The following is a 26956-nucleotide window of genomic DNA, read 5'->3' as shown; positions in this document are numbered from 1 at the left end:
CTTACATATAAGTAACGTATAAGTGAACTCAGTAGATTTGATATTACAATCCTTGTTCTGCTGCAAAATTATCAGATGTATCTGAGTGAATACTTTGCCTTATAAGCAAAGAGGATGCTTGTGTCCCTTAAGTATCAGGTTCAATCTATCTCACAAAATCATGGTTCTAAGAAATGTATTAACATATATAAACCTGTATTTATGCAACATTACAGTATATTTGAAGGATATAAAATATCTACATCTATAGAGAGAAAATGGTAATCTTTATGCAGTTAACATCACATTTTCTTTGAAAAATTAATTATGGCTTTGTAGAGAAAAGGAGAAAAAAGTGGCCATTGGGGACAGAATTGGTGCACATAGAAGAAATCAAAAGGGAAACAATGCTCAATTTCAACCGTAACATATTTGTATTAGGCGTCCTAAAACATGTCTTTGAAATTAACTTCATGGACACATTACTCTTGGCAGTATTACTAAAATGTTTTTTCTACCAAATAGCCATTGTATTTCCTGGAAATATCCTATCTAATTACCAACTAGACTTAAAATGTTGCCTTTCCAAATCCAAACAAGGTTAGCCAGATGTTGTCCCTATTGACCTATACACCTTAATCAACAATTAAAATATTTATTAAAGCTATTAAACATTTGTTTTTTCCATAAAAAGAAGGCAATATATTCCTTTTTTACTATGAGCATAAGAAGATCCATATTAATATTAAGAGGGAAATAAACATATAATAAGTAGGAAGTCTGGAAAACATAGTTATAATTATTAGAGATGTACATGAGATTGTAGAAGAGCCTAATGCTGGGAAAGATTGAGGGCAAGAGAAGAAGGGGACGAGAGAATGAGGTGGCTGGATGGAGTCACTGAAGCAGTAGGCGTGAGCTTAAATGGACTCCAGAAAATGGTAGAGGACAGGAAGGCCTGGAGGAACATTGTCCATGGGGTCGCGATGAGTCGGACACGACTTCGCAGCAAACAACAACACATGAGATTGTAAATTACAATTTAGCAAATTCCTAATGTATACAAGATTAGAGAAATTAATTCTGAAAAGAAAATGTAATAAGACAAGTTAGACAAAAATTAATAACAACAATCCAATACAATTTGTTTCACATATATGCATTTTACTTACAGTAGATCAGACTAGTAGGACAATGTAATTTCAAAATACAAAAGTACTAGCAAAGAAAGAAAAAAGAATTATTCCAATTAAGTAATTGGACCTTGCAAGAGCATTAAAATGTAGGATGACCTTCCTTTAATTCTCTGAAACAATTTCTTGTCTAGCTAAAAAGCAAGTTATGTTTTAAAAAATCAAATAAGTATTATATAATTTTGTTAAAGGTTTCACTGGAAAGGATACGGCAGAAGAGCTCCACACTGAACTGACAAAGTCACCCAGGAAGGCTAGAATAGGTTTTAAAAAAACATCTAATAAGTATCTATGAATAAATATTTATATATCTGAGGATAGCCTTCTAATTATAAACATATGGTAAGCATACACACTCATCTGGTTATCATTCATTCATCAGATGTAACTGTTGGGGGGTAATATGCTGATTCTGTAAATCGGTTAGAGAGAGCTATAAAGCAATGTGAAGGGGTATATAAGAGCTATTGCTATTAAGCTACCTTATCAAGCAAAAGGATCATCTATTTCTGTACTGTCTATGTCATTTGACAAAAGCTCTATGTGTTTTCAGACAATTTCTCCCAGGCCTATCTGTAGATATAAAATACTGAATAGGAATCCTCTACATGTATAAAATTAATAATCTGTGGCTTTTACCTTCATATTAGTATTCCAAACTATGCTGATCTATGATTGTAATAAAACTGATGTATTATTAAGGTTCCAAATATTGACAGAATTTGTTATTGAAACATATAACTTGTACAAGGCAACAGTAAGAACATTTCTTTTACAAATTCCGTCATCAAACATTTATATCCTCCTTAGCCACCCAGATAACAGGGACTAATTCTGATTCCAATAACCTAGGTTTTTTTGGTGTAAGTAATTTCAGCTGAGGCATTAATTTGCTGTTTAGCAGTATGCTCATAATGCATACAACACAGCACCCAAAGTGATGGACTTAGGCCTTTTCTTCCTTCCCAACACACACAAAAAAGCATTTCTTTGGATGCAAACCTGTAAACATTAAATTCTGTATCTAAATGTTAATTGTACTAAAAGCAATATTTATTATGCTCTAAATATTTACTTTTACTACTGGAAGATCAAATACTTCACGAGATTCACCAACTTCTGGATTATCCCCATCTTCTGAAATGATGTGCGAAGCTAGAGCATTATAGGAAACTTCCTTTGCTTTCCCATCTTTCAGAAGCTGAATAACCTATAACATCAAAGTGAAATGTTATTCTTTTCAATTTCAGAAAAATGCTGATCTACAACAAATCACATTTTCCCAGACATACCAGTACACACATTCATACTAACATTATCCTTTCCCAGAGAAGGCATGAATTTCAATAGACAAACTGCAAAGTTGTTTCTGGACATCAGTGAACGATAGAAGACATCTAGTTTGTGTTCATGGCTGATCCAATGAGCTGTTCCCCTAGTTGCCACAGAGAAAGGCTATCACTTCCTAGGTCTTTGTTAAGTTTTTTGGTGGGGAAGAGGAAGGGGAAGAAAGCCACCAATCTATCCTATTGACTCTATTCCATTTCACGTGATCATGTAGAAGGGAATTAAAACAGAAATAAATGAGAGCTCTTGAAACCAATGGGGAGGGGGCATATTAGGTCTTATTGCCAGAAACTGAATAAAAAAAACCTCTCTTGTTATGGATAGTTCATGACATGATTGATTAGGGAAGTTTGATCCTTGAAGACCTCTAGGGCTTTTTGAGATAACATTTAACTCCCCAATCACACTGCTGACCTGACATTTAAGCATGTTGTTGAAGTACCACTCATTTCATTAAAACTGGGCTAACTGAAGCCTTCCTTGAAAAATTCAGTTCTTGCTCTCTCAGAATAATAAACACATAGTTGGCCGAGGCAGCAATAAATAAAATCTAAGTTAATAAAGAAAGTTTTACTTTTACCATCTTTCCCCTGGATGTAAGTATTGCATGAAAGATGCTTGTATTCCACATTTAGTCCATTAAAAAAAATTATATATTCAATGCACTCAATATTCTAGAAATGTTCCTAGTTGTCTAAGAACTTCCTTCCTTCTGCTTACGCCATATAGAATTGTATAAGATAATTTGGTCATTTGTTTAAAAACTGCTAGGAAAAGAACATAATTCTTTGTTGCACTGAATTCATTTTATTTTTCATCAAGTAAATTGCCTCTGAACACATCATTTTACATGCTGAAAGGCAGAAATCTTGAAATAAAATAAAAAGCCAGAAAAACTCCTAATTTAGCTCAGTTCTTGCAAAGAAAAGTGCTTTATTATAAAAACAATCTTAAATTTCACACGTTCCCTATCTCATTTTATTTTTTTTCCCATTTATATAAAGAGGTTTAGTGTGAAACTCCTCATAATTCATTGTGATTTCAAAGCTTAGGAAACTATTATTTTTGATCTTGGTTTCAGCAAGACCTTATTTTTCCAAGTCTGGACATCACAGAAAGTTATGTTTACCTCAGAAATATTTCATCAGGGGAGGAGGAAAAGGGTTAGCATCATGAATGAAGCGTTAAACTGCAATCATTTTGTTCATCAGATCCACATTCACAACATTGGAATGATTACAAAAAAGAAGTTTCAGAACACAAAAGCAAAACTGATTTAGTATGTGTGGAGTCCTTGCTGCTCTATTGTGTTTGGCTGTTTTCCTGAAAATGGCTAACGAAATGTCTGCAAGAAAAGAACCAGGCACAGAGAGCACCAAGGACTCTCCCCCACTTCCAACCCTAAGCGACAAATATTGTCTGCTATTGGTGCCACATACAGGTGATTTGATGAGTCCTTGGGTGTTCTTGCAAACAAAGTGAAAAGCATTTTAGGCAGAGCTTCTCTTCCAGGATGTTTTTCCAGCTTCCCAGTCTAGTCTGTGATCGCTGAGTGGTCTCTCATCTAAAAGCTAACCAGCCCCGGCTGCATTTTGCTTCCCAACCAGCATCAGCCAGCGGCTGCCAACTGCCACAGGGCCACCTTCCACATCAAGAGGAGGCCGTTAGTCCCGTCAGCTTGGACGGCCTGATGTGCCTAACGGCTCTCCCAACTGACAGAAGGAGGCTTCCCTGCACGGGGAAAGGAGATTCGACCCTATGTTTTCCTCAGGCTTCACAGGTAGGACCTGTTTCCGTAGAAGAGGAAAAAAATGGGGGGTCCCTTTTTGTCCATTCTGGGTGTTAGGAGCCCTTTCCTCCCTCAGATTTAATCCGAAAACAGTCCCTTGAGAGAGGTCTGCGCTCCCCCCCACTCACCCCCCCCCCGCAATCCGGAGAGGCGAGAGAGGGAAGCTCGCGAGCGGGGTGAGAGAGAGAGAATGAGAGAGAGGAGGAAACGGCCAGAGAGAAGGGGAGAGCCGGAGGCCTAGACGGGGCCGCTCCCGCGCAGGGACTAAAAGCAGCGCCGCCGCCGGGAAGGGAAGAAAGACCACCCGACCCCCAGCTGAGGGCAAAAGCTGCCCCTCGCCCTGCTTTTCCCCCCTCAGTCCAGGCCGCGGCAGAGGCCTCTCCGGTTTCCAGACGGGATTGACTGACAGGAGGAGGTAGCGTTAGCCACACCGGACACGGCGAACGCAGTTAACGGCCGTCGGCGGAGATCTCCCTGCCCCTCCCCCTCCCCCGCCGCGAGGGGCTACAATGATCCCCTGTCCCGCTCTCCAGAGAGGCCTCGCAGGGCGCATGCGCCATCCCCAGCCGCACGAGCCGCTGTCATCCTAACCGAGTTGGGGGTGGGGGGGGGAGGAGGACGATCGGCAGAACGACCCCAGGAACGCAAAGGCGGAAGAGCGCGCCCCCCTCCGCGGAAACGTCCCCGCAGGTACCTTGGGGTCGATGTCTCCCACCACGAAGAACTTGACATCCTTGAACATTTCCTCGGGGACTTTCAGCACCTCCTGGTCTTCCTCCTTCGACATGATCCCGCCCGGCGATGCAGCCTCTTCGGCTTCCGAGCGCGATGATTCAAGAGCCCTCGTCAAGCCCGGAATCTCCCTGTCCGCTGCCCCCCTCGGCGCCAAAGCAGCCGCCGAACCGTGGTAGAGGAGCGCGCGCTTTCGAATGGACCATCTCTGGCAAGTGGGGGGGGGACGGGGAAGCAGGAGGGTGGGGAGCGGGAGCCTCCGTCCGCTTGGGGCGTCTCGGAAGCCGCTTCCTATCTCTACTCTGAATGCGACAGAGTCTGTGTTGTTAAACTTGCGGATCCTCTAAAGGCAGGTTTGGTTTGCCAATCGAGAGGCACCCGTCCTCCCCTTAGGGATCGACATAATGGGCTCACCCCAATCTCCGCCTACTAACAAACAAGCGGTAGGAATGCCAAGTTGCAGGCTCCGCCTATTGTTACCTCGCCGTCTGTTTTTAGCTCCGCCTACCATCTTTCTCCCGCCGGCGGGGAGTTAATGATACTTTTTTTCCCCAATCTTAAATAATGGACATAAATCAAAAGTTTTAAAAGAAACCAGAATAAAACACGATTGCAGTGAAGACTTAAATGCGTTCCTTCCTGGAGAATTATTATCTAACTGGAAGCCTATTAAAAAGGATGGAGTGGGAAGAAAACTTTTATGCATTCTTCCTAATTTGTATAATTAGGATTGAAGATGATCGTTGCGAGCGGGCTCTGCTTTTTAAGCATCCCCAAATCTGCTCCTACTTTCCAGTTCCAAGAAGGTAATGTAAAACTAATCTTTGCCAGCAAGATGCTGAATCCCAATACTGGATTTAATGGCCATTTAATGGCTCTGAAATTCTGAAGAGCCCCAGAATGGACCCTTAATGGCTGTAAAGCACTTCTGGCCATTATAAAATATGGCACACACCCATGTGCGCGCCGTGTACACACGCACACACATACAGAGAGAGAGAGAGAGAGATTCCAGATCTCTTTTTCAGCCAATGGCAATTGGTTCATATTTATGATCAGTTGTAGCATCCTGCAGCCACATAACCATGATTTGTGGCTTTTTGCTAGTTTCTGACAATAAAGCCCATTCGCAATAATGGATTTGCACTTATAATTGCTTAGCGGCCACCGCAAAAACTATATAATTGAGCCTGGTCCCATGGGAGCCTCTGTTTATAATTATAACACCTTATGACCAGGAATCTGCTCCTGATTCTGGTCCTAAGTTGAGACTACTTGTACTGTAGTCTGCATATACTGATTATTAGGAACTCCATTTGCATCCTTTCTGTTTTCAAATTGCAGGAAGTCCTCAACTAACAACCATTCTAAATTACAAAAGGTACTTATGATCCAGTTCCACCGTTACCTCTGTTGCAGGAGCCCTGGGGTCATTTACGACCTTATTACCAACTGCAGAGACAGGACAAGAGCCCCCAACCCACCCACCCTGCCTATTCCTCTTTTCCTGTCCTGCCCCATCAAGTCCCCACAGGCACTGGGATGGCTTCCCCTCCCCCAGTGTGTTCCACACACTCTTCCCTGCCCGCATCACTGACCACTCACTTTTCAAAACTCTCTGGAGCCCAGGAGATAGGGATAGAGAATGAGGGACGAGCCGCTCCATTGTTGAGAGAAAAATAATCTTGCCCTGGCAGACCTTAGGCTAGCTTTAGCAAGAAAAAAAAGGAAACCATGAGAAATTATTTTTCTGGCTAACACTGGCAGAGCTGTGGCTAGAAATAGAGAAATTACTGTGGGGACCCCAAGGGGTGGGAAGTGGAGCATGGGATAGGTCAGAGAGTGGAGGAGGCCTTGGGAGGCCCAAGGAAGGTGGGCTTGTGCCTGGATTAGGCCTCCCAGGGTCTCCGCACACTTAACAATCATTCATTAACAAACAATGTTTGTTTAATTAATGCATTGGGAAAGCAGGGATGGGGAGGTCATTAAGTGAGATTGTTCACTTAGCAGCCCTTCTGATTTCTCACTGTAATGGACAGTCAGTTCATTATTTATTTTATTTTATTTTAATTCCATTTATATCCCGCCCTTCTCCGAAGACTCAGGGCGGCTTACAAGCTTAGCAGTAGCCTTCATTCTATGTATATGCCTGCTTATTAGGGCTTTCACACACACACCCCCAAGCGGCATTATTACAAAGTCAGCTTATTGCCCCCAACAATCTGGGTCCTCATTTTACCTACCTCGGAAGGATGGAAGGCTGAGTCAACCTTGAGCCTGGTGGGATGCAAACCTGCACTAATGACCATAACTAGAAGGACTGCCTGCACGAAAGGCTTTTTGCTGAGATATATAGCCTTCAGAGTTCTCTACAAACATTTATTATGTATTTATGTTTATGTTTAGTTAAGATATGGCTGCAAACATTTATAGCAAACTGTCAAACAGAAAATGTCAAAATGTGGGACAAAATGTCAAACAGTACTTGGGAACACGGAGAAGAAGACTGCAAGACATTTAAGGGCGGAACCAAGGCCTTCCTCAAAAACATCCCTGAACCTGGGAATGGGAAACATATGTGAAGGACACTGAGAAGAACTCAAGGTCTAGATTTAATTAAGGTAAGTAGTGCAGAATTAGTTTAGAGGGCTTTCAAGTGACGTTTCTGTGACGTTACTCTACGAGCAATAAAGATCTCTCCAGAAATCCAAGTCGTTCCCTGAGTTTGCCAACTCCTTTACATTCATCTCCAGATTATTCATGCGTTATGTGTCTCACTCACACAGGTAAATTCAATGTCATTGACCAGAAGGAGGCACTACAAGCCTAGTTTCATCCTATTTGGGATTTGTCAGAAGTAGATAAAAGGTAAAGGTTCCCCCGCACATGCGTGCTAGTCGTTTCCGACTAGGGGCTCATCTCCGTTTCAAAGCCGAAGAGCCAGCGCCTGTCCGAGGACGTCTCCGTGGTCATGTGGCCGGCATGACTAGACGCCAAAGGCACACAGAACGCTGTTACCTTCCCACCGTAGTGGTCCCTATTTTTCTACTTGCATTTTTACGTGCTTTCGAACTGCTAGGTTGGCAGAAGCTGGGACAAGTAACAGGCGCTCACTCAGAAGTAGATAGCCAGATGCTATTCTGTTCTGTGCATAGAACCCCTATCAGAAATTGAACTCACTATGCCTGCAGCAGATTAGTTTACTATACGTAGGTAGTCCTCAATTTACAACTGGTCACTTAGTGACTGTTCAAAGTTATGACAAACCGCCCCTGCTGAGTTCTAAAGTTTTGATGGCTGCCCTGTTGTTACATTACCATATTTCATGTGCTTGGCAATCAGCCCCATTTACAGCCTTTTACAGCATCCACAATCACGTGACTGCAATTTACAATGTTTTGTTTTCTGAAAATAGATATTTACCTTCAGTTTTCGGCAAAAATGCTGAACGGGTTGCTTTAGCAACCATGGTGTTTGCTTTACGACTTTATGACTGACATGTTTGCTTAATAACTGTGGCAAAAGAGATCACAGATCTGAGTTGTCTCATGGATAACTTGCTTTACAATTGTCATGTCTTACTTCGCTGTCCTCATCGCGTCCGCAGATAATCGCCCAGCCGCCCTGTTTCGGGTTACTCGCTCCCTCCTTCATCAGGAGGAGAGGGAGGATCCCTTGCAGGGGCAGGCCAAGGAGTTCAGTCGTCATCTTGCGGATAAAATTGCTCAGATTCGGGCCGGCTTGGACTCTGACTGGACAGAGTCTGACAGGGAGGAATTGAGTGGTCTTGAGTTCGATCCTATGACCCCCGATGAGGTGGACAGGATCATGAGGAGGCTGAGCTCTACCACCTGTTTATTGGACCCGTGCCCCTCCTGGCTGGTTTATGCAGCCCAGGAGAAGACACGAGGCTGGTTCCAGGCAGTAATAACTGCTTCTTTGAGCAAGGGTGTTTTCCCTGCTGCCTTGAAAGAGGCAGTAGTGAGGCCCCTCCTCAAGAAGCCCACCCTGGACTTGGCGATTTTGAATAACTATAACCACGGTCCTTCGTGGTTTCGGGGTGGGGTATCACCAGTACGCTGATGATACCCAACTTTTTCTTTCCACCCCGAACCAACCCAGTGATGCCCTCACCGTGATGTCCCGTTGCCTGGAGGCGGTACGTGTTTGGATGGGGAGAAACAGGCTTCGTCTCAATCCTGACAAGACTGAGTGGCTGTTCATACCGGCATCTCGGGCTGACCAGCCTTCTCCATTAACAATAGGAGATGGGGTATTACCCCCCATTGATAGGGCTCGCAACTTGGGCGTCCTCCTGGATTCACGGCTCAGTTTGGAAGATCATATAGGAGCCATGACCAGGGGAGCTTTTGCCCAGATTTGCCTGGTGCGCCAGTTGCGTCCCTATCTGGACCGAGATGCTCTACGTACAGTCACTCATGCACTCGTGACCTCCCGGTTAGACTACTGCAATGCCCTCTACATGGGGCTGCCCTTGAGGACCACCCGAAGGCTTCAACTGGTGCAGAATTCAGCTGCACAAGTTTTGATGGGTGCTTCCCTATACTCCCGTGTAATACCTCTTCTCCATGAGCTACATTGGCTTCCGGTTGCCCTCCGGGTGTGATTCAAGGTGCTGGTAATGACCTATAAAGCCCTAAATGGCTTGGGTCCGGACTATCTAAGGGAACACATGCTGCCGGCATCATCTTCCCATCGTCCTGTGCACCCCCACAGGGAGGGCCTTCTCAGGGTACCGCTGGTTAATGAATGCCGGCGGGTTATTCCCAGGGGAAAGGCGTTCTCTGTGGGTGCGCCTGCCCTATGGAACCAACTACCCACGGAACTTAGGACTGCCCCCGACCTTCGCTCATTTCACCGGGACCTGAAAACTTGGCTCTTTGATCTGTTTGGTCCAGACTGTGGGGTTGTTAATTTAACTGGGTTTTAGATTTACTCTTGGGGCTTGAATTTAATTTAATTGTTTTAATTGATTTTAAATTTTTTGTATTTCATTGTTTTAACTGCCCTGTAAACCGCCCTGACTCCTACGGGAATAGGGCGGTATACAAATTCAATAAAATAAATAAATAAATAAATAAATATGGAATCTTTATTGGTCATTTTGTTATCTACTTATAAACAGTAAAAACCTAGTGAGATTGCTACAAAAACCCTAAAGATCCATTTTGTAGCACCAAGGAAAGTTTCGGATTGCATTGTATCCAAACTCTCCCCTCACACATGGGTGTCTGGTTTCAGTCTTTTGTATACTATTGTGGTTGATCTTTTATTCTCCCAGGTGGCTTGAATGTATTTTAATGTTTTTTACTGTTGTGACTCGAGGATTACCTGTATGGCTAAAACAGAATTATAATCTCACATGATTCAGATACACATAGGCCTCGACGTTCCAAATTTCTAAGTAAGTAAGACAGTTGTTAAGTGAATTTTGCCCCATTTTACGACCTTTTTTTGCCACAGTTGTTAAGCAAATCACTGAAGTTGTTAAGTGAGTCATGTAGTCATTAAGTGAATCTGGCTTCCCCCATTGACTTTGTTTCTCAGAAGCTGGCTGGGAAGGCTACCAGTGGTGATCACGTGACCTCAGGAACAGTCATAACTGTGAAAAACAGTCATAAGTCAGCGCCATTCTAACTGAATGGTCACTAAATGAAATGTTGTAAGCCGAGGACTACCTGTAAATAGGAACTTGTGCTTACCAGAAGACTGAGGTCCCACTATGTTCACTACAGGTATTGTCGGGTAAAGTGCACGGAACTGGAACTTGGGGCCCTCACTCACCAACTCTTATTATTAGCTCTTATCTCCCTTAGACATAATAGGGTATATTTCAATTTTCCTTGTAGCCAAAAAGTTTGCATATGTTTCTGCTTGATTATGATAATGCTAAAGCCATAACAAACCCTTTAGTCTTCCAATATTTACCCATCAGGGGAAAAAAAACATCCATTTGATATTTAAAATCCCATCAAGCTGACATCCAACTTTAAAATATCAGATGCTAACTAGGCTGGGTCAAGGCACAGCACGTGTTCAAATCATTGAGAAACGTCTCCGTGTCAGTATGCAGCAAGGTAAAATTCTATTAATAAGATGTCAATCACTTCACTGCTTGGCCAATTATAATAAAAAACTCAGAAGGAAATATCCTCTGCCCGGGTATTTAATGAATCAAAAAAGAGAGAAGAAAAAACCCATAAATAAAACTCAGATTTACATTACTGTATTCATTTCAAAGAGGAATTTATTTTAAATAAAGAGAACGTGAATTTCAGGTTGTTGTTTTAAATGTGTAATCTTTATTTACTCTTCTGTGGAGAGATTTCCTTTTAAATGTGTTCAAATTTCCAATTAAATTTAAATTAAGTCAGTGAGTTATTCATGATATGATTAAATGCATTATTTTCCTTAGTAACACAGGAAAAAAATGAGACTAAACACTCTTTTAAAACAGGTTTGGAATATTACTTTGTAAGATTAAAAAAATGAATCAAGAAGACTACTGCCAAATGATTAATTAAGGTTTTTCCTTGTGTCCCAACTAAAATAACAGAGGAACATTGGCCATTATAAAAATCGTATGTGGTCTAAGATCTTTTCCATTGTAGCATCTGTCATTCATTCAGTCATTCATTCAATCATTCAATTTGTAAAGCTGCCCATTTCATATTCCTGACTCTGGGCAGCTCACATAATTAAAATTAATCATCCAAACAGCATAGTTGCTATATAAAATACAAAGGTCAATAAACACCTGTAACCTTTTTAAAAACCAATTAAAGCCCAGTTAAAACAACTGAAGCCAAAAGTTAAAATCAGAAAACATAATAAGCAGGCAAGTGCAAGTCAGACATCCATTTTAATCTTTTCACACTCACATTTCCAAATAAAGTGGTGTGGTGTTGTTGTTGTTAGCTGTGAAGTCATGTCCGACCCATCACGACCCTATGGAAAATGTTCCTCCAGGCCTTCCTGTCCTCTACCATTTTCTGGAGTCCATTTAAGCTCACGCTACTGCTTCAGTGACTCCATCCAGCCACCTCATTCTCTGTCGTCCCCTTCTTCTCTTGCCCTCAACCTTTCCCAGCATTAGGCTCTTCTCCAGCGAGTCCGTCCTTCTCATTAGGTGGCCAAAGTATTTGAGTTTCAGCTTCAGGATCTGGCCTTCTAAAGAGCAGTCAGGGTTGATCTCCTCTAGGACTGACCGGTTTGATCGCAGGAGCAAGCAAGGGACTCGCAGGAGTCTTCTCCAGCACCATAGCTCAAAGGCCTCAATTCTTTGGCGCTCAGCCTTTCTTATGGTCCAACTTTCACTGCCATACATTGCAAAAGACCATAGCCTTGACTATACACAATTTTGTTGATGGGGATGTCTCTGCTTTTTAGTGTGCTGTCTAGATTTGCCATGGCTTTCCTCCCCAGGAGCAAGCGTCTTTTAATTTCTTGGCTACGGTCCCCATCTGCGGTGATCTTGGAGCCCAGGAAAATAAAATCTGTCACTACCTCCATTTCTTCCCCATCTATTTGCCAGGAATTGAGAGGGCCAAATGCCATGATCTTGGTTTTCTTAATGTTTAGTTTCAACCCAACTTTTGCACTCTTCTTCTTCACCCGCAACAAGAGGCTCTTTAGTTCCTCTTCACTTTCTGCCATTAGAGTGGTATCATCTGCGTATCTTAGGTTGTTGTTATTTCTTCCGGCAATCTTAATTCCAACTTTTGACTCATCTAGCCCTGCCTTTCTCATGATGTGCTCTGCATATAAGTTAAATAGGCAGGGCGACAGTATACAGCCTTGCCGGACTCCTTTCCCAATTTTGAACCAATCAGTGGTTCCGTGTCCAGTTCTCACCGTTGCTTCTTGGCCCACATATAGGTTTCTCAAGAGACAAATAAGATGGTCTGGTACTCCCATCTCTTTAAGAACTTGCCACAGTTTGTTATGATCCACACAATCAAAGGCTTTAGCATAGTCAATGAAGCAGAAAAGTGGTGTGTAAGAATTGCTTATTGCTTTTAATACCTTCCAAGGATCATTTTTCCTTCTAACTTCCAGATCTCTTCCCCAGAATCTCCAATTCCTTTCTACCCAAAGTGGAGATAACTGATACCCTGTGGAAAGATTTACCTCCACGTATGACCGCAATTTGACTCCAAAATTTCTGTTGCTAAGTGAGACAATTGTTAAGTCAGGGGTTCCCAACCAGGGGTGTGAGACGATATTCCAAGGGGTGCGAAAACTTGGGTTTTCAAAATTATAGTGCATATGCGTAATTCGTTGCCGTTATTTTGAACTTTTGTAAGGGGTGCGAGAATATATCAGAAGCGTTCTAGGGTTGCAGGGTATAGAAAAGGTTGGGAACCGCTGTGTTAAGTGCATTTTGCTCCATTTTACAGCCTTTCTTGCTACAGTTGTTAAGTGAATCACTGCAGCTGCTTAGTTACACAGTTGCTAAGTGAATCTGGCTTCCCCATTGACTTTGCTTGTCAGAAGGTAATCAAAGGGGATCTTATGACTGCCACTGTCATAATTATGAACCAATTGCTAATCAAATGACATGGGGATGCTGCAACGGTTGCATGCAAAAATAACCATAAATCACTTTTTTTCAGCGCTGTCGTAACTTTCAATGGTCAAGGACTATACAGTCTGCCATATTTGACAGATTATTTGTTATTCATCATTTTCCTTTGTGGCTTAACTAGATTTTAGATTTCAGTTGATTGTTTTGGTCTGGTGAGCATAACCTTTGACTTGATCTGTGTTCATAATAAATAATCTCAGCCACAGATGGTATCATCAACATCATTTCACTGCTGAGGGCCACTTATTACACATCACACAAGTATATTTAGAAATTTCAGTCCGTTTTCAGCTCCTATGGGAAACCACCAAGCTGACTTTTCAAAAAGGTAACTCCAGGATATTCCTTGTGCAAAGAAGAAAGAAAAAAAAAAGTAAAGGTAAGTTTATTACTTTGAAATTATTTTTTCACTTCATGCCCCATGTGGCCAATCCTGGCCAAATACGTATATTAATCTGCAATAAATATATTGATTCTTCATACACTTGCTCCTGATTATAAATTGCTTTTCTAAAATTGTGGGGAAAGCGGCTTTGCAAATAGAAAGTTCCCCATTGTGAATTTGAATGTGAAAATCAGCTGAATGGAAAAAAAAAGGCATGGAGTATACAGGTATTTCTCATCTTATGACCACCATTGGGCCAGAATTTCTGTTGCTAAGCAAAGTGGTTGCAAAGTGATTTGCACCCATTTTATGACTTTTTTTGCCATGGTTGCTAAGCGAATCAATGTGTTTGTTCAGAGAATCAGGCAGTTGTTAAGCAAATCCAACTTACCCCATTAAGTTTGCTGGTTGGAAGCCAGCTGAGAAGGTCACACAGAGAGGACACATAACCCTGTGATGCTGCAATTGTTGTAAGCAGATGCCAGTTGCCAAATGCCCATATTTTGATCAGGTGACTTAGAGGGAGGTTGTAATAGTCATAAGTGTGAGGACAGGTTATTTCTGCGCTGTTGTAATTTAAAACAGATACTAAATGGATGGTTGTAAGTCAAGGACAATCTGTATTTGTTTTCAAGTGGAACATTTGAATCAGGAATTAATCAAAAGCCCTGGAGTCATGGGGCAGTCAGAACTGAATTTAGGCATAATTAATACATTAATACCAATGTAGGAAAATTATGAAAATCCATCTTTTTACAAATGCTTTTATCCTTCCTTCTCCCTCTCTGTTCATGCAAACTCTCAAAACATTTAACAATAAAAAGGAACATGCTCTGTTTGATCAACCATCAACTGTAAAGGAACAAAAATAGAATAATATAGAATAAAATAATTATTTAATAACTTTATTGTCACTTTAAATGTACATTAATCAGCATACATTAAAATGAGATTTCGTTGTGTACAGCTCGCAAAGGATAACCATTTCCAGTATACACTGCATAAACATAATCATAATAATCATAATTATATTAATAATGATGATGATTCATATGCCCACATATATTCACATATATGACCCAGAGAAACAACATAGTTTAGTTCAGATGTGTACATACATGGCGAGGAAAAAGAATGTCATGAAATACACTGTGGACTTGGTAGAACAGCCGTGAAGGCATGGAAAAGATCTTCAAATACCATAAAATCAGCAAATACCCGAAAAGATCAGAATTCTGCCATTCTGGTATACCACAGAAGTGGAAATTAGACTTTAAGAAGCAGGGTAGGATGGGAATTCACACTTTTGAACTTTGAGGTGGGAGAAGACACTTGAGAATACCATAGACAGCCAAGAAATCAAACCAATGGATCGTCAAAGAAATCAATCCAAAGTCAAGATGTAAATAACAAGGCTCAAATTGTCCTACTTTTGACTCATTATGTGTACTTGCTCATCATTATCACAGTGAGAACTATTAATCAGTGAAATAGCTTGCCTCCTGAGGTTATGCGTATTCCATCATTGGAGATTTTCAAAAATAAACTTGACAACCATTTGAGCAGAAGGTTGCACTGGAAGATCTCTGAGGTCCCTCCCAGCCTTATGATTCTTTGTGAAGACTCAGCTCTCTGGAAAAAGCTCTAATGTTGGGAAAGATGGAAGGAAAGAAGAAGAGGACAACCAACAGCAAGGTGGATGGATTCAGTTACAATGACAATGAATGCACCATTGGGTGACTTGAAAGAACAGGTTAGAAAATCTATGTGGTTACTGGGGAGTCAAAACAGATGGCAGATGATCATAATAAATATGAACACCAGCTTAGCCATGGAAAGGAGAGAGCAAGAATGATACTCAAGACTGACCTACTTTGATTTTCCTTGGTATAAGATGAGGGAGAGAGAATCACTGTGAGCTTTTCAAAATTGATGCCAGCATTTGGAAATAGATCAGGTCAAGATACATACTGTATGCCACAAGATCTACTGGCACCCACTTGTTGCAAGGTATAATAACAAAACCTTGAATGGCTATTGAATTCCTTCTTCATTTATCTTTAAAAAATAAATGGCATAGTAGTTAAAGAGCATGGGAAGTGAGCAAAGAAATGGGTTTGCAAAATTCATTCTAAAACCAAAGGTCATAACTGGGGGGGGGAGGGATACTTTTATTGACCCCCTCTGTGCATTCAGAGAAGAACTCCCAAGCCAAGCTGGTTGCATGTTCTGGAGTAGTGGATCCAACATCTGGAAGGTGCCAGGTGGGAGGATGCTGAACTCAACCCACAAAAATAAGTTCAAAGTACTGTAAAGGCTGCAGATGGTGGAGATAACAAAGCATTTGAATCTCTGCATCCTCCTTTGATTTTTTCAAGTCAACTATCCTTACACGATGTTAGCATTTTCCTGATGGACTCCACCACTAGATGCTTTCCAACTTGCCAACAATGAACAAATCAACCCCTCTTCTTGGCACACAGAAGAAAGCACCCCAAATCAATGGTGATTGAATTTCAGGGCACCATCAGTTCTCTGTTTTTAGTAGCTTCACTTGTCCAAACTCTAGGCATTACCAGCCCCACTTGCTGTGTTTCGCAACCTGGAATGAAGAATGCTAATAGGAGCATTTCATAAATATGTGTGGGTGTTAGGAATTAAAGTCCTTGTCAGCGATAAGTGACTGGTTTAATTTAACACAAGCGAGATTATTAAATCTTGAGGGTCATGATTTGTTATTTGGATGGCATGCATATTTATTGTATGATAAGAAGGTGGATAATGTGTTTAAGATACATATTTTAAGGTTTGCTCTGTTGCGAGTTTGGAAAAAGTACAGACATAAGTTAAATTATAAGATACCTATTTGGGCAATACCTAAACACGCAATAGAAAATATAAATGTGGGATTTAAACATGATGTGACTACATATAAGGAAATTTTAAGTTTGGAAAGGAATGTATGGCAATTAAAGTCATATAACATTTTAAAAGAAGAAAAGATTGTACAAACCTGGTTTCAGTATGGGCAATTACAGGCTAGGTGGAAAGAGGACCAGAAAACTCATTTTTCAATGATTGATGAAAATTTGGTAAAGCAAATTAGAGATCAAGGTCAAGCACATATAAAAAGGATATATCTTGCATTGATAGAAATTGATTCAGAAACGGAACTTGTTAAAGATTGTATGATAAAGTGGGCTCAGAATTTTCAAGAAGTTATTACAATGGATACTTGGGAAAAGATTTGGGTGAGAAATGTAAAATTTACACAGGCCCAAAATTTAAGAGAGAACTTTTACAAAATGTTTTATAGGTGGCATTTAGATCCTAAAAAATTAGCAAGTATGTATCCGAACTGCCAGCCCAAATGTTGGAGATGTGGTTGTGAGGATGCAACGTATTTTCATATATGGTGGACTTGTAAAAAGGTTAAAGCTTTTTGGATTAAAATCTGGTGGAATATGCAAAAGATATTCAAGAAAAGGATAAAGTTTTCTCCGCAATTGTTTTTATTTGTCTTATCACAGATACCACCATTGTAGATATTAAATTGATGTTGAATTTAATTACAGCAGTGAGACTTTTAGTAGCGCAATATTGGAAGAAGGAAGAACTGCCGAGTATAGAAGAATGGACTTTAAAAGTTTCTAACTTGGCGGAGATGGCAAAGATTTCAGCGTATTTGAAAGATCAATCGCAACAGAGATATACTGTGGAGTGGAAGAGATGGATAGATTATATTCAGAATAAATATGGGACTAAAAAGTTTCACTTAGCATTTGTATAAGTAATGGATTTATATGATGTACAATTAGCTTGTAGTTATTTTATTAAGAGTTAAAGTGTGATAGAATTTAATATCTTATTGTTGTTTGCATATTTTAGATTATGTTTGTTTGTATTTTTATACCCTCTATTTAGCTCTGGGAAGTCGGGGAGGGGAGGGGAGGGAAGAGTTGGGGAGGTTTGGGGAGAGGAGAGGGGGAGAGGGCGGGGAGGGGTTTTGTATTAAAAATGTACTGTAAAACTTTTCAATTAAAAAAAAGGAATTAAAGTCCTAACCTGGTTTGGGTGAAATACATATAATATGGTTGTGTACCTTTAAGAAGAGAAATGGCCTAAGGGTGTGACTAATTCTATTCAGCATAAATGAATTTCAGACGTTAGACTCACACTCTACCTAGTGTTTTTTCTCTGACTGACTTGTTACTGTGTGTATTGATATTTAACTTTTAACTGGTAAGGATTTTTTGACTTTGACTTTGTTTACTCCTGAACTGTTATTCAACGGTGATACTTCGTTACTGACCTTGGATTGAAAACTGGACTATATTTAATTGTGTTTCTGTTTTGTGTTATATTGTCTGAGTAAAAATATAGTTATGATACAACTCAAGTTAGTTTGCCTTTTACTGTTTGCTTCTTAAAGGTCCCAGTACACTTTCCTTTGTGCATTGCAAGCCTTGTATAAGGCATTCTGCACATTCTAATTTTGTTTCATGCTGAATGATGAATTCAGATAAAGGTTGTTAGGTAATAAAGGTGAAAAGGAAGTCATAAATGCTGTGAGAAGGTTGAAAAATAGCAAGATTGCAGGAATAGATTGCAGGAATTCTGGGAGTTGAAGTCCACGAGTCATAATGGCATGGGTCCGGACTATCTTAAGGGAACACCTGCCGGCATCATCTTCCCATCGTCCTGTGCGCCCCCACAGGGAGGGCCTTCTCAGGGTACCATCGGTTAATGAATGCTGGCGGGTTATTCCCAGGGGAAGGGCATTCTCTTAGGACTGCCTCCGACCTTCGCTCATTTCGCCGGGACCTGAAAACTTGGCTCTTTGATCTGTTTGGTCCAGACTGTGGGGTTAATTTAACTGGGTTTTAGATTTACTCTTGGGGCTTGAATTTAATTTAATTGTTTTAATTGTTTTTAATTTTTTGTATTTCATGGTTTTAACTGCCCTGTAAACCGCTCTGAGTCCTACGGGAATAGGGCGGTATACAAATTCAATAAAATAAATAAAAATAAATAAATAAAAGAGCCAAGGTTGCCTACCCCTGGTATAACTGAACAATATTATAAAATATAGAAGGGGTTTACTTATAGAATGTAACATTGTAAATATAGAAGGATGATGTTTAACAATATGTGAAGACAGCATCTGTGCCCGAGTCTGGAAAAATGCCTCACTTGCTTCCCTCTGCAGAGGGAATGATAGTAAGAGAGAGTGCAAAAACCAAGAAGGGATTAGTTTGGGGAACTCCCTATAAAGATATTTCACAGAATTCAGATGGAAAAGGTACACAGTATGATGATTCATGATGTGCCATTGAGTTAGCATTAACTTTTATTTAGTTTTATCTTGCTTTTATTATTTTTATAAATAACTCAAAGTGGCAAACATATTCCTTCCTCCTATATTTTTCCCCACAAACCCAACCCTGTGAGGTAGGTTGGGTTGAGAAAGAGTACCAGCCTAAAGTCATCTAACTGATTTTCATGCCTAAGGCAAGACTAGAACTCACTGTCTCCTGGTGATTGGCACAAAGTCACCCAGCCAGCTTTCATGCCGAAAGTGGGACTAGAACTCACAGTCTCCTGGTGTTGGACCAAAGTCACACAGCCAGCTTTCATGCCGAAAGTGGGACTAGAACTCACAGTCTCCTGGTGTTGGACCAAAGTCACACAGCCAGCTTTCATGCCGAAAGTGGGACTAGAACTCACAGTCTCCTGGTGTTGGACCAAAGTCACACAGCCAGCTTTCATGCCGAAGGCAGGATTAGAACTCACAGTCTCCTGACTTTTTGCTCGGTGCCTTTCACCACACAGACTTTCTCTAAGATCGTCTATTCCCAACCTGATTCTTCAGAACTTATAATAATGCACTCATCTCTGATAACGTTGATTATCTCTCTCTCTTGCTGCTAATCATCCTTTTCTCTGATTCTCATGTTTCCCAGAATTATATATTTCTCCAGAAAACCTTCTTGCATTACCCAGAGGTCTTTCCACAACTGCATCTCCCACTGGATAGTTCATTTTTGAGAGTTTACCAAAGTCACACAGAAATTACTGGATTCACACATCCCATAGCAGCCTATTTTGATTTGTTGTGTTTTGGCTCCAATAACCTCTGAATCCATCCAGCATGCTTGTTAAGCATCTTGATCATTTAGCATGATGTGTAAGCCCAGCCAGTGTGATCTTTTGAAGAAGCCATATGTAAACTGCCCGATAAAATGGTGAGATGGGCACTGTAGAAATTTAACAAATAAAGATTAAATCAGCCAATGTGTAACTAAGTCATGGTTTGGCACACTGAAAGAAATCTGAGTTGGAGAAGTATAAATTCAGGGAAGGAAAGAGCTGCCTTACTCCCAAAGGTAAAAAAAGGGGGGGATTAAAAGAGCTGGAATCTCCCCTCTCTGTCCCTTTCCACTTTGCCTCCTACCTTCACCCCTCACCTACATTTTGGGCTTACTTTGAGAAGTTGAACCCTGACATGGCACTTGGGCATCTGAAAAAGTGCCAGTTTTCACAGCTACGTGCCAGTGAGCTTCAAGGATATGTAATAGTGGAGTGGACTTCAATGGTGGGGGGCATTTTTGTGGACTTCTCTCTCTATGGAGACATATTTCCTGCCAATGCTCTTTCTGCTTTCAAGCCGAAATACCTCTATGTTTTTCAGAGATTTGTCATCAAAATCCTTTATTGCCCTGCTTACTCTGTTGCTCATAACATTGTTTACCGCAGTACGATTGAATGGCTTCTTTTAAAAAAAAAAACGCAAAAGCAGGCGGTTCATTTGACACGGAAGAATTGAAGAGAAGACTGATAGAGATGCCTTTTCCACCAACATTAAAACGCACTGCAGAGAATGGGCTGTAATCACGGTTAAAGGACTTTTCCCCAGCTGGAGACCCGCAACTTACTTCATCAATACTAACCTGGTCAATCAGTTGTCCAAGTTGGAAATGAGGAAAGTTAAATGTATCCAAAAAATTGGGATAGAGAATTAGAGGAGTGAGCAGGCCCACCTAAAATCTAGTCCTGATATTCAGTGGCTGAATTCATGCAACCCCAAACTTCACTTAAATGATTGGTGGTGATTGGTGAGGGTTGGGGCTGGTTCAGTTAGGAACTATTTTTCTCAGCAGGCACTGTGTAAATCTGCCCGGCCTTTCTGGCATAATTTGTTGTTTTTTTTTAAATTCACCAAAACATGGGCTGTGTCATTTGTTTGTTTCCTTAAGTCAGGTTCGAATCTCGGGAATTCATCCTCTGAAATCACACTTCCTCTGGTTTCCCCTGCCTCGCACAATCCCTTTTTCCTTTTCCTGTATTGTAATACACAAAAAACGAAAGTATCACAAACTAAGGCCTTTTCCACGCTTGCGGTTAACATTTCAAAAGAAAGACAGTTTTCAGTTTGGACTGACTTTGCCACCGAATTCAAGATTTTTCTCCCCAGAGCCTTTCTCCGTCAGAGGGGCCGGAATTCCCACCCTTTCTTCGTGTGCCTGCGCGTGTCTCTGCGCGTGTCTGCATATCTGCACGCGTTCCCATGTGATGAGTGCCGCGAGTGTCCTCGCGGCGTGTGGGCGACGTGGGGGGGAAGCCTATGGGGGGACGTGCAAACTTCTCCCCCCCCTTCCCTCCTCCATCAATGGCGAGAGAGGAAGAAGAGCGGCGGGGGTCTCCTCCAGCCTAAGCCTCCTGAGGTGGGCAGGCAGACGCCGGAGGTGCTGCCGGTCTCCGGAGGGAGACGATGCAATCCGGGTGGGGGCGCAACGCGATGGGCTCTCCTAGCTGGCTGGCCTGTACTAGGATCAGGCGCCGACAAGCCAACGGGGAGCCGCCGGAGAGGAGGAGATGGGAAGAACCCGCTCAGGTATTTAGTTCCCGCGCCTAGGGGGGGGGGGTGAGGTGGGGGCGGGGCTGTGGAGCGGAGGCGGAGCCACCTGGGCTCCTGGTCCCGGCGAGGCGCGCCCGGGATTTTGGTGACTTTCACCATCGGGTCCGATGAAGTGTACAGGATGGGGCTGAGATCTGCTGGGCATCGCTTGGAAAAATACGCCTCGCCTGCTTTGCCAGCTGGGCTGAAAGCGCTGAGCCTTCAGCCTCCGTGCTGGACGAAACGAGCCGGCAGACTCTTTGGACGCCCCGGACGTGTTTTTGGCCGAAGCCGCACCCGAGACCGCCAGCCGAAGCCTGACGCTTCGATTTAAGCCCCCGGGGGGCTTTCTGCTAGACCTGAGGTTGGTAGCTCCGCTTTGTCGACGGGAGACGAGAGAACCTAGTCCCTCTAATCTACCCTCCCAGAAGGTCCATCCCACCCAGCTTTTGTCCGGACTCTCTTTCCTCCGCCGATTCCGAAAATCGGAAAGGCCCCAGCCACTCCTGAGTCTTCAAAGTACCAGAAGTGGGTCTGCGTGCGCGCGGGTTGCCGCTTGAGCCTCTTCCAGCCTTCGCTGCGTCGCGGTGGGGAAAAGCGTGGCTAGTTGTGTGCGGAGGTCAACCCCACTCCTTTGCTTAGCGGTTCTGCTTTTCACGAGGCGCCCCTTTGAAGGGCTTTAGAGCCGCCTGGCTCGAGGAGGTAGCCTAAGATACCCGGAGCTGATCTGGACCACGCAGAAATCCCAGATCTGAGATGCAGATGGGAAATCCAAAGAGGGAAGCGAATGCAAGACCATACCTCTTCCATTTATTGCTTTCCAGGAAATTCGCTGTATCCAAGAATAGAAACTCAATTTGATTGATCACGATTTTCAGGGACACAGTTTTCCCTTGAATGACCCTGCCCCTCCCCATTTCCATCCCACCACGTCCTTAAACTGATGTCTTTGCGCTGCTGCCGCTGCTTTTCTCTTTTCTCTCTTTTATCATAAACCTGGAAGCTAAACGCTGCTGAATTACTACCATGGTGCACATGTAGGCTTTCCTTGTGTTAATTGGTTTAGGATAAGGATATCAAAAGCCTTGCTGCCTCTGAGGTTGCAGACAAATTTTCACAAAGCTGGAAGGCTTTATTTTAAATGTGTTCTTGAAATACAGTCTAGCAAGGTACAGGGGAAAAGCACCTCTGCTTTGATAGCATCTTCTTAGACTTAGCTTTATGCAAGGAGATCTGTTACTCTGTTGTCTTATTGGAAGAGGAACGTTTTCTCTTCCCAGTATTCATTACAAGCAGTGCTTTTTTTGTAAAAGAAAAAAGGTGCTGGAACTCACACATGTCATACAACCCACCTTGCCTACCCTACAAGGTTCCATCCAAAAAAGGTGCCGGAACTCCGTTCTGAGCGTTCTATGAGGAAAAAAAAAGCCCTGATTACAAGTGAAGAACTAACACATACCTCAGCATGTCCAATACATCCATGTCAGGGTCCACAGCTTCCACAGGGGTCAGCTAGATGCCTCCATTTACTGTGGCTTAATTCTTCCTCGTATTGAGATGGCTTGTTGGTGACATTGCATTTATCTTCTTCATTCACCTTTTTTGGGCAGCAGTTAGAGAAGTAACTTACCCTATTCTTCTTTTTTAAACTTCCCAATATGCCTTATACTTTTGGGTTTCCTACTGGTCAACCCTTCAAGTACTAACCCGATCCAACTGCCCTTAGCTTTGGGGATCAGCCAGGACTGCCAAATAGCTGCCAAGTATTAAATCTTGCTAAATAGGGTTGATTCCAGCAAGACAAGGTGATTAGGGAGCTACAGATTCCTGCTTGTGGGGGCAGGGGGGGGATAGACACTCTCCTACATAGCAGTACAATTGGAGATATCTCAGTTCCGCTTTTCTGCTTTGTTCATAAAACATCAGCCTTGTTTAACCTGACTATCTGTTGTTGCAAAAGTAGCTGTAGATAAGCAGACAGGGCAACTTCAGACAGACTTCTCTCCTTAGTAATCTGGCTGCTCTCTCTCTCTTTTTTTTCCTTCCTTCCTGTGGTTTACAGAGGCAGAAATTCTGACATGACTTTAGGATTATTTGTGGCCAAATTCTTGAGACAATTCATGTTTACAACTGATAGGTTGATGCTGCTGGAACCAGCCACGTGGCAGAGCACCGGCTTGTCAAGTAAGAGGCACCTCCCACAATAACTTCCTTCGCAAGAATGCTACTGGAGAAATTATTGTAGGACATTAAAACCAGAAGGAGTCTGTTGTCCTCATCTGCAGATCTTCTCCATTCACCCCTGCAGGATGGACCGCTCTGCCAACCTCACCTGTTTCTCTGCCACCACCTTGGCAGAACCCAACTGGACCGATCCTGGCCTTCTGCCCAGCCCCTCTGGCATGGGTAAACCTTTGTCAATCTTCAAAGTCCTCATCTTGACTTTGCTGGCAATGCTGGGAGTTGCCACATTCCTTTGGAACCTGCTGGTGCTGGCCACCATCTTGCGGGTCCGTACTTTTCACAGGGTGCCCCATAACCTGGTAGCCTCCATGGCCATCTCTGATGTGATGGTGGCCGCTTTGGTGATGCCCCTCAGCCTGATGTACGAATTGTCCGGCCATCGCTGGCGGCTGGGGAGGCTACTGTGCCAGATCTGGGTTTCTTGTGACGTGCTGTGCTGTACGGCCAGCATCTGGAATGTTACAGCCATTGCACTGGATCGTTACTGGTCCATAACACGGCATCTGGAGTACACGCTGAAGACCCGCCGGCGTATTTCCAATATTATGATTGCTCTGACTTGGCTGCTGTCTGCTATCATCTCCTTGGCTCCGCTGCTTTTCGGCTGGGGAGAGACTTATTCCGAGGGCAATGCTGAATGCCAAGTCAGTCGAGAGCCTTCGTACACCGTCTTTTCGACCTGTGGAGCTTTTTATGTGCCTCTCTGTGTTGTGCTGTTTGTCTACTGGAAGATCTACAAAGCAGCCAAGTTTCGCATTGGATCCCGTAAGAGCAATTCCATCAGCCCCATTACACCTGGAGCTCTAGAGGTTAGTGCTTTGCCCATCCTTTCAACACCCAAGATCTAAGCACAGCACAAAGATTTAGAGTGCAGCCTTCATTCAGTCTTTGACTGACCCTTACCTCGTTTAAGCATGGTTTACCATGTTGCTGGCAATTGTGGACTTGTTCTCCTTGGTTCAGATCTCAGCTCAGCAGTGCTTGTTAACCATGATTCATCATCATCATCATCATCATTATTATTATTATTATTATTATTATTATTATTATTATTATTATTATTATTATTATTATTATGGCGGCTAGTCACACAACCACCTAGAGTCAGTGTTGACTCCTGGCTTATTTTTGGATAGATCGGTCAGTTTTCTTGGTAATGTTTTTCAGAAGTGATTTGCCCTTGCCTCCTTCCTAGGGCTGAGAGAGAGTGACTGGCCCAAAGTCACCAGGTTTTCATGCCTAAAACAGGACTAGAACTCAGAGTCTCCCAGTTTCTAACCTGATGCCTAACCACTACAAAAGAAACTTATTATCATTATTATTTGTTAGATTTTTTTAATTGCACTTTTCATATATGTTATTATGCAGCTCAAAGGGCTGATCTCAATACCTAATATTCCCTCAATTCTCTTTTGTTTTGAAGATTTAGATCAAAAACTGCAAAATAATTTGTATTGTGTAGGCTTTGAACCAATGTGGTCCTTAATCACATTTCCTGAATTTTTGGGATCAACTATAAGTTGGTTGATGTTTTCCCTTCAGCTGAATTCGAAACCTAACTACCAATTTGAGGGGGAAAAGCAGCTTCATTGCTGTACCAGCTTTTTAAGAGAAAGACAGATTAGCAAGCAGGAATCAACAGATTAAATTTTCCTGACCACTCAAACCAGGAAGATTAATTCAATCAGATCAATATTGTGAGCTTCATCAAGTAGTTATTTTCCTGATTTTCTGCTCTCCCTGGATATTTGGGGAGATTATATCTTTCCCAGGTATATTTTAGGACTGTTATGTACAGCATATACAGGTAGTCCTCGAGTTACAAACATAATGGATTCTGCCCATCACGGTCATAACTTGTGACAGTCATAAATTGGATCACCCAAGTGATGGGCCTGATTTTACAGCCTTTTTTGCAGGCAGATGCCATAGTCATTATGCAAATTACCCAACGGTTTGCTATAGGTATGTTTTTTTCCTGAAAAATGGAAGTAAATGCCATTTTTTGGCAAAAGCGTTATAAAACTGGGGATCAAAATAATCTGGTCACATGACTGCAGGATGCTGCAAACATCCATCAATACTTATTTAAAGAGTAGAGCTGGAAGGGACCTTGGAGGTCTTCTAGTCCAGCCCCCTTCTCAAGCAGGAGACCTTATACCATTTCAGATAAATGGTTGTCCAATCTCTTCTTTAAAATCTCCAGCATTGGAGCACCCACAACTTCTGAAGGCAACTGTTCCAGTGGTTAATTGTCCTCCCTGCTAGGAAGTTTCTCCTTAAATCCAGGTTGCTTCTCTCTTTGATTAGTTTCCATCCATTGTTTCCTGTCCTGCTTTATGATGCTTTGGTAAATAGGTTGACCCCTCTTCTTTGTGGCAGCCCCTCAAAAAACTGGTTGCCAAGCACTCACAGTACAGTCAGTTGACTGTAGGGGTGGCACCGTTAGAACCTCAAATCCTGGTCATAAGGATTCGACCAAGGAAGTTCATTGTAACTTCCAATGGTCGCTAAATGACTGTTCACAAGTCAAAGACTGCCTGTTTGTGATGCTCCTGAACTTCAACTTTCTTGGGCTCTTTAAATGTTAGATGTTTCATCCTCTAAGGCAGGGGTCCCTAACTCCCGGTCCATGGACCAGTGCCGGGCTGCAGCATGACAGCAACTGGTCCACACAAACTGTCAAGACCCACCCCAATCCACATCTTAGGGAAACAAAAACTCTTGGAGTCAGTTCTAGTCCAAAAGGAATTTTTACTAGGACACGCTTGGTTGTAGGAAT

At 42.3% G+C, this 26956-nt stretch overlaps 2 protein-coding genes across 3 annotated transcripts in view; one reads left to right on the top strand and one right to left on the bottom strand.

The window, feature by feature from the left end:
- Nucleotides 1-5177, bottom strand: part of PAXIP1 (PAX interacting protein 1) — a gene marked incomplete at its 3' end in the record, with an annotated part of 39111 nt that extends 33934 nt beyond the window's left edge. For both annotated transcript variants that reach the window (XM_083376979.1, XM_083376978.1), the window contains exons 1-3: nt 5003-5177; nt 2248-2382; nt 1383-1426 (exon numbers count right to left, since the gene is read on the bottom strand). In XM_083376979.1, the coding sequence (XP_083233105.1) occupies nt 1383-1426; nt 2248-2382; nt 5003-5095 (272 nt within the window). In that variant the 5' untranslated portion in view covers nt 5096-5177. The remainder of the gene's footprint in view (nt 1-1382; nt 1427-2247; nt 2383-5002) is intronic.
- A 16895-nt stretch (nt 5178-22072) lies between these two features.
- Nucleotides 22073-26956, top strand: part of HTR5A (5-hydroxytryptamine receptor 5A) — a gene marked incomplete at both ends in the record, with an annotated part of 10529 nt that continues 5645 nt past the window's right edge. The window contains 2 exons of the mRNA XM_083379051.1: nt 22073-22207; nt 24216-24983. Coding sequence (XP_083235177.1) covers nt 22073-22207; nt 24216-24983 — 903 coding nt within the window. The remainder of the gene's footprint in view (nt 22208-24215; nt 24984-26956) is intronic.

The sequence above is a fragment of the Vipera ursinii genome, assembly GCF_947247035.1.
Source record: "Vipera ursinii genome assembly, chromosome: Z".
NCBI classification, from domain to species: domain Eukaryota; kingdom Metazoa; phylum Chordata; class Lepidosauria; order Squamata; family Viperidae; genus Vipera; species Vipera ursinii.
Note: the sequence above shows the minus strand (reverse complement) of the source record. Positions and strands in the feature narration are given on the sequence as shown.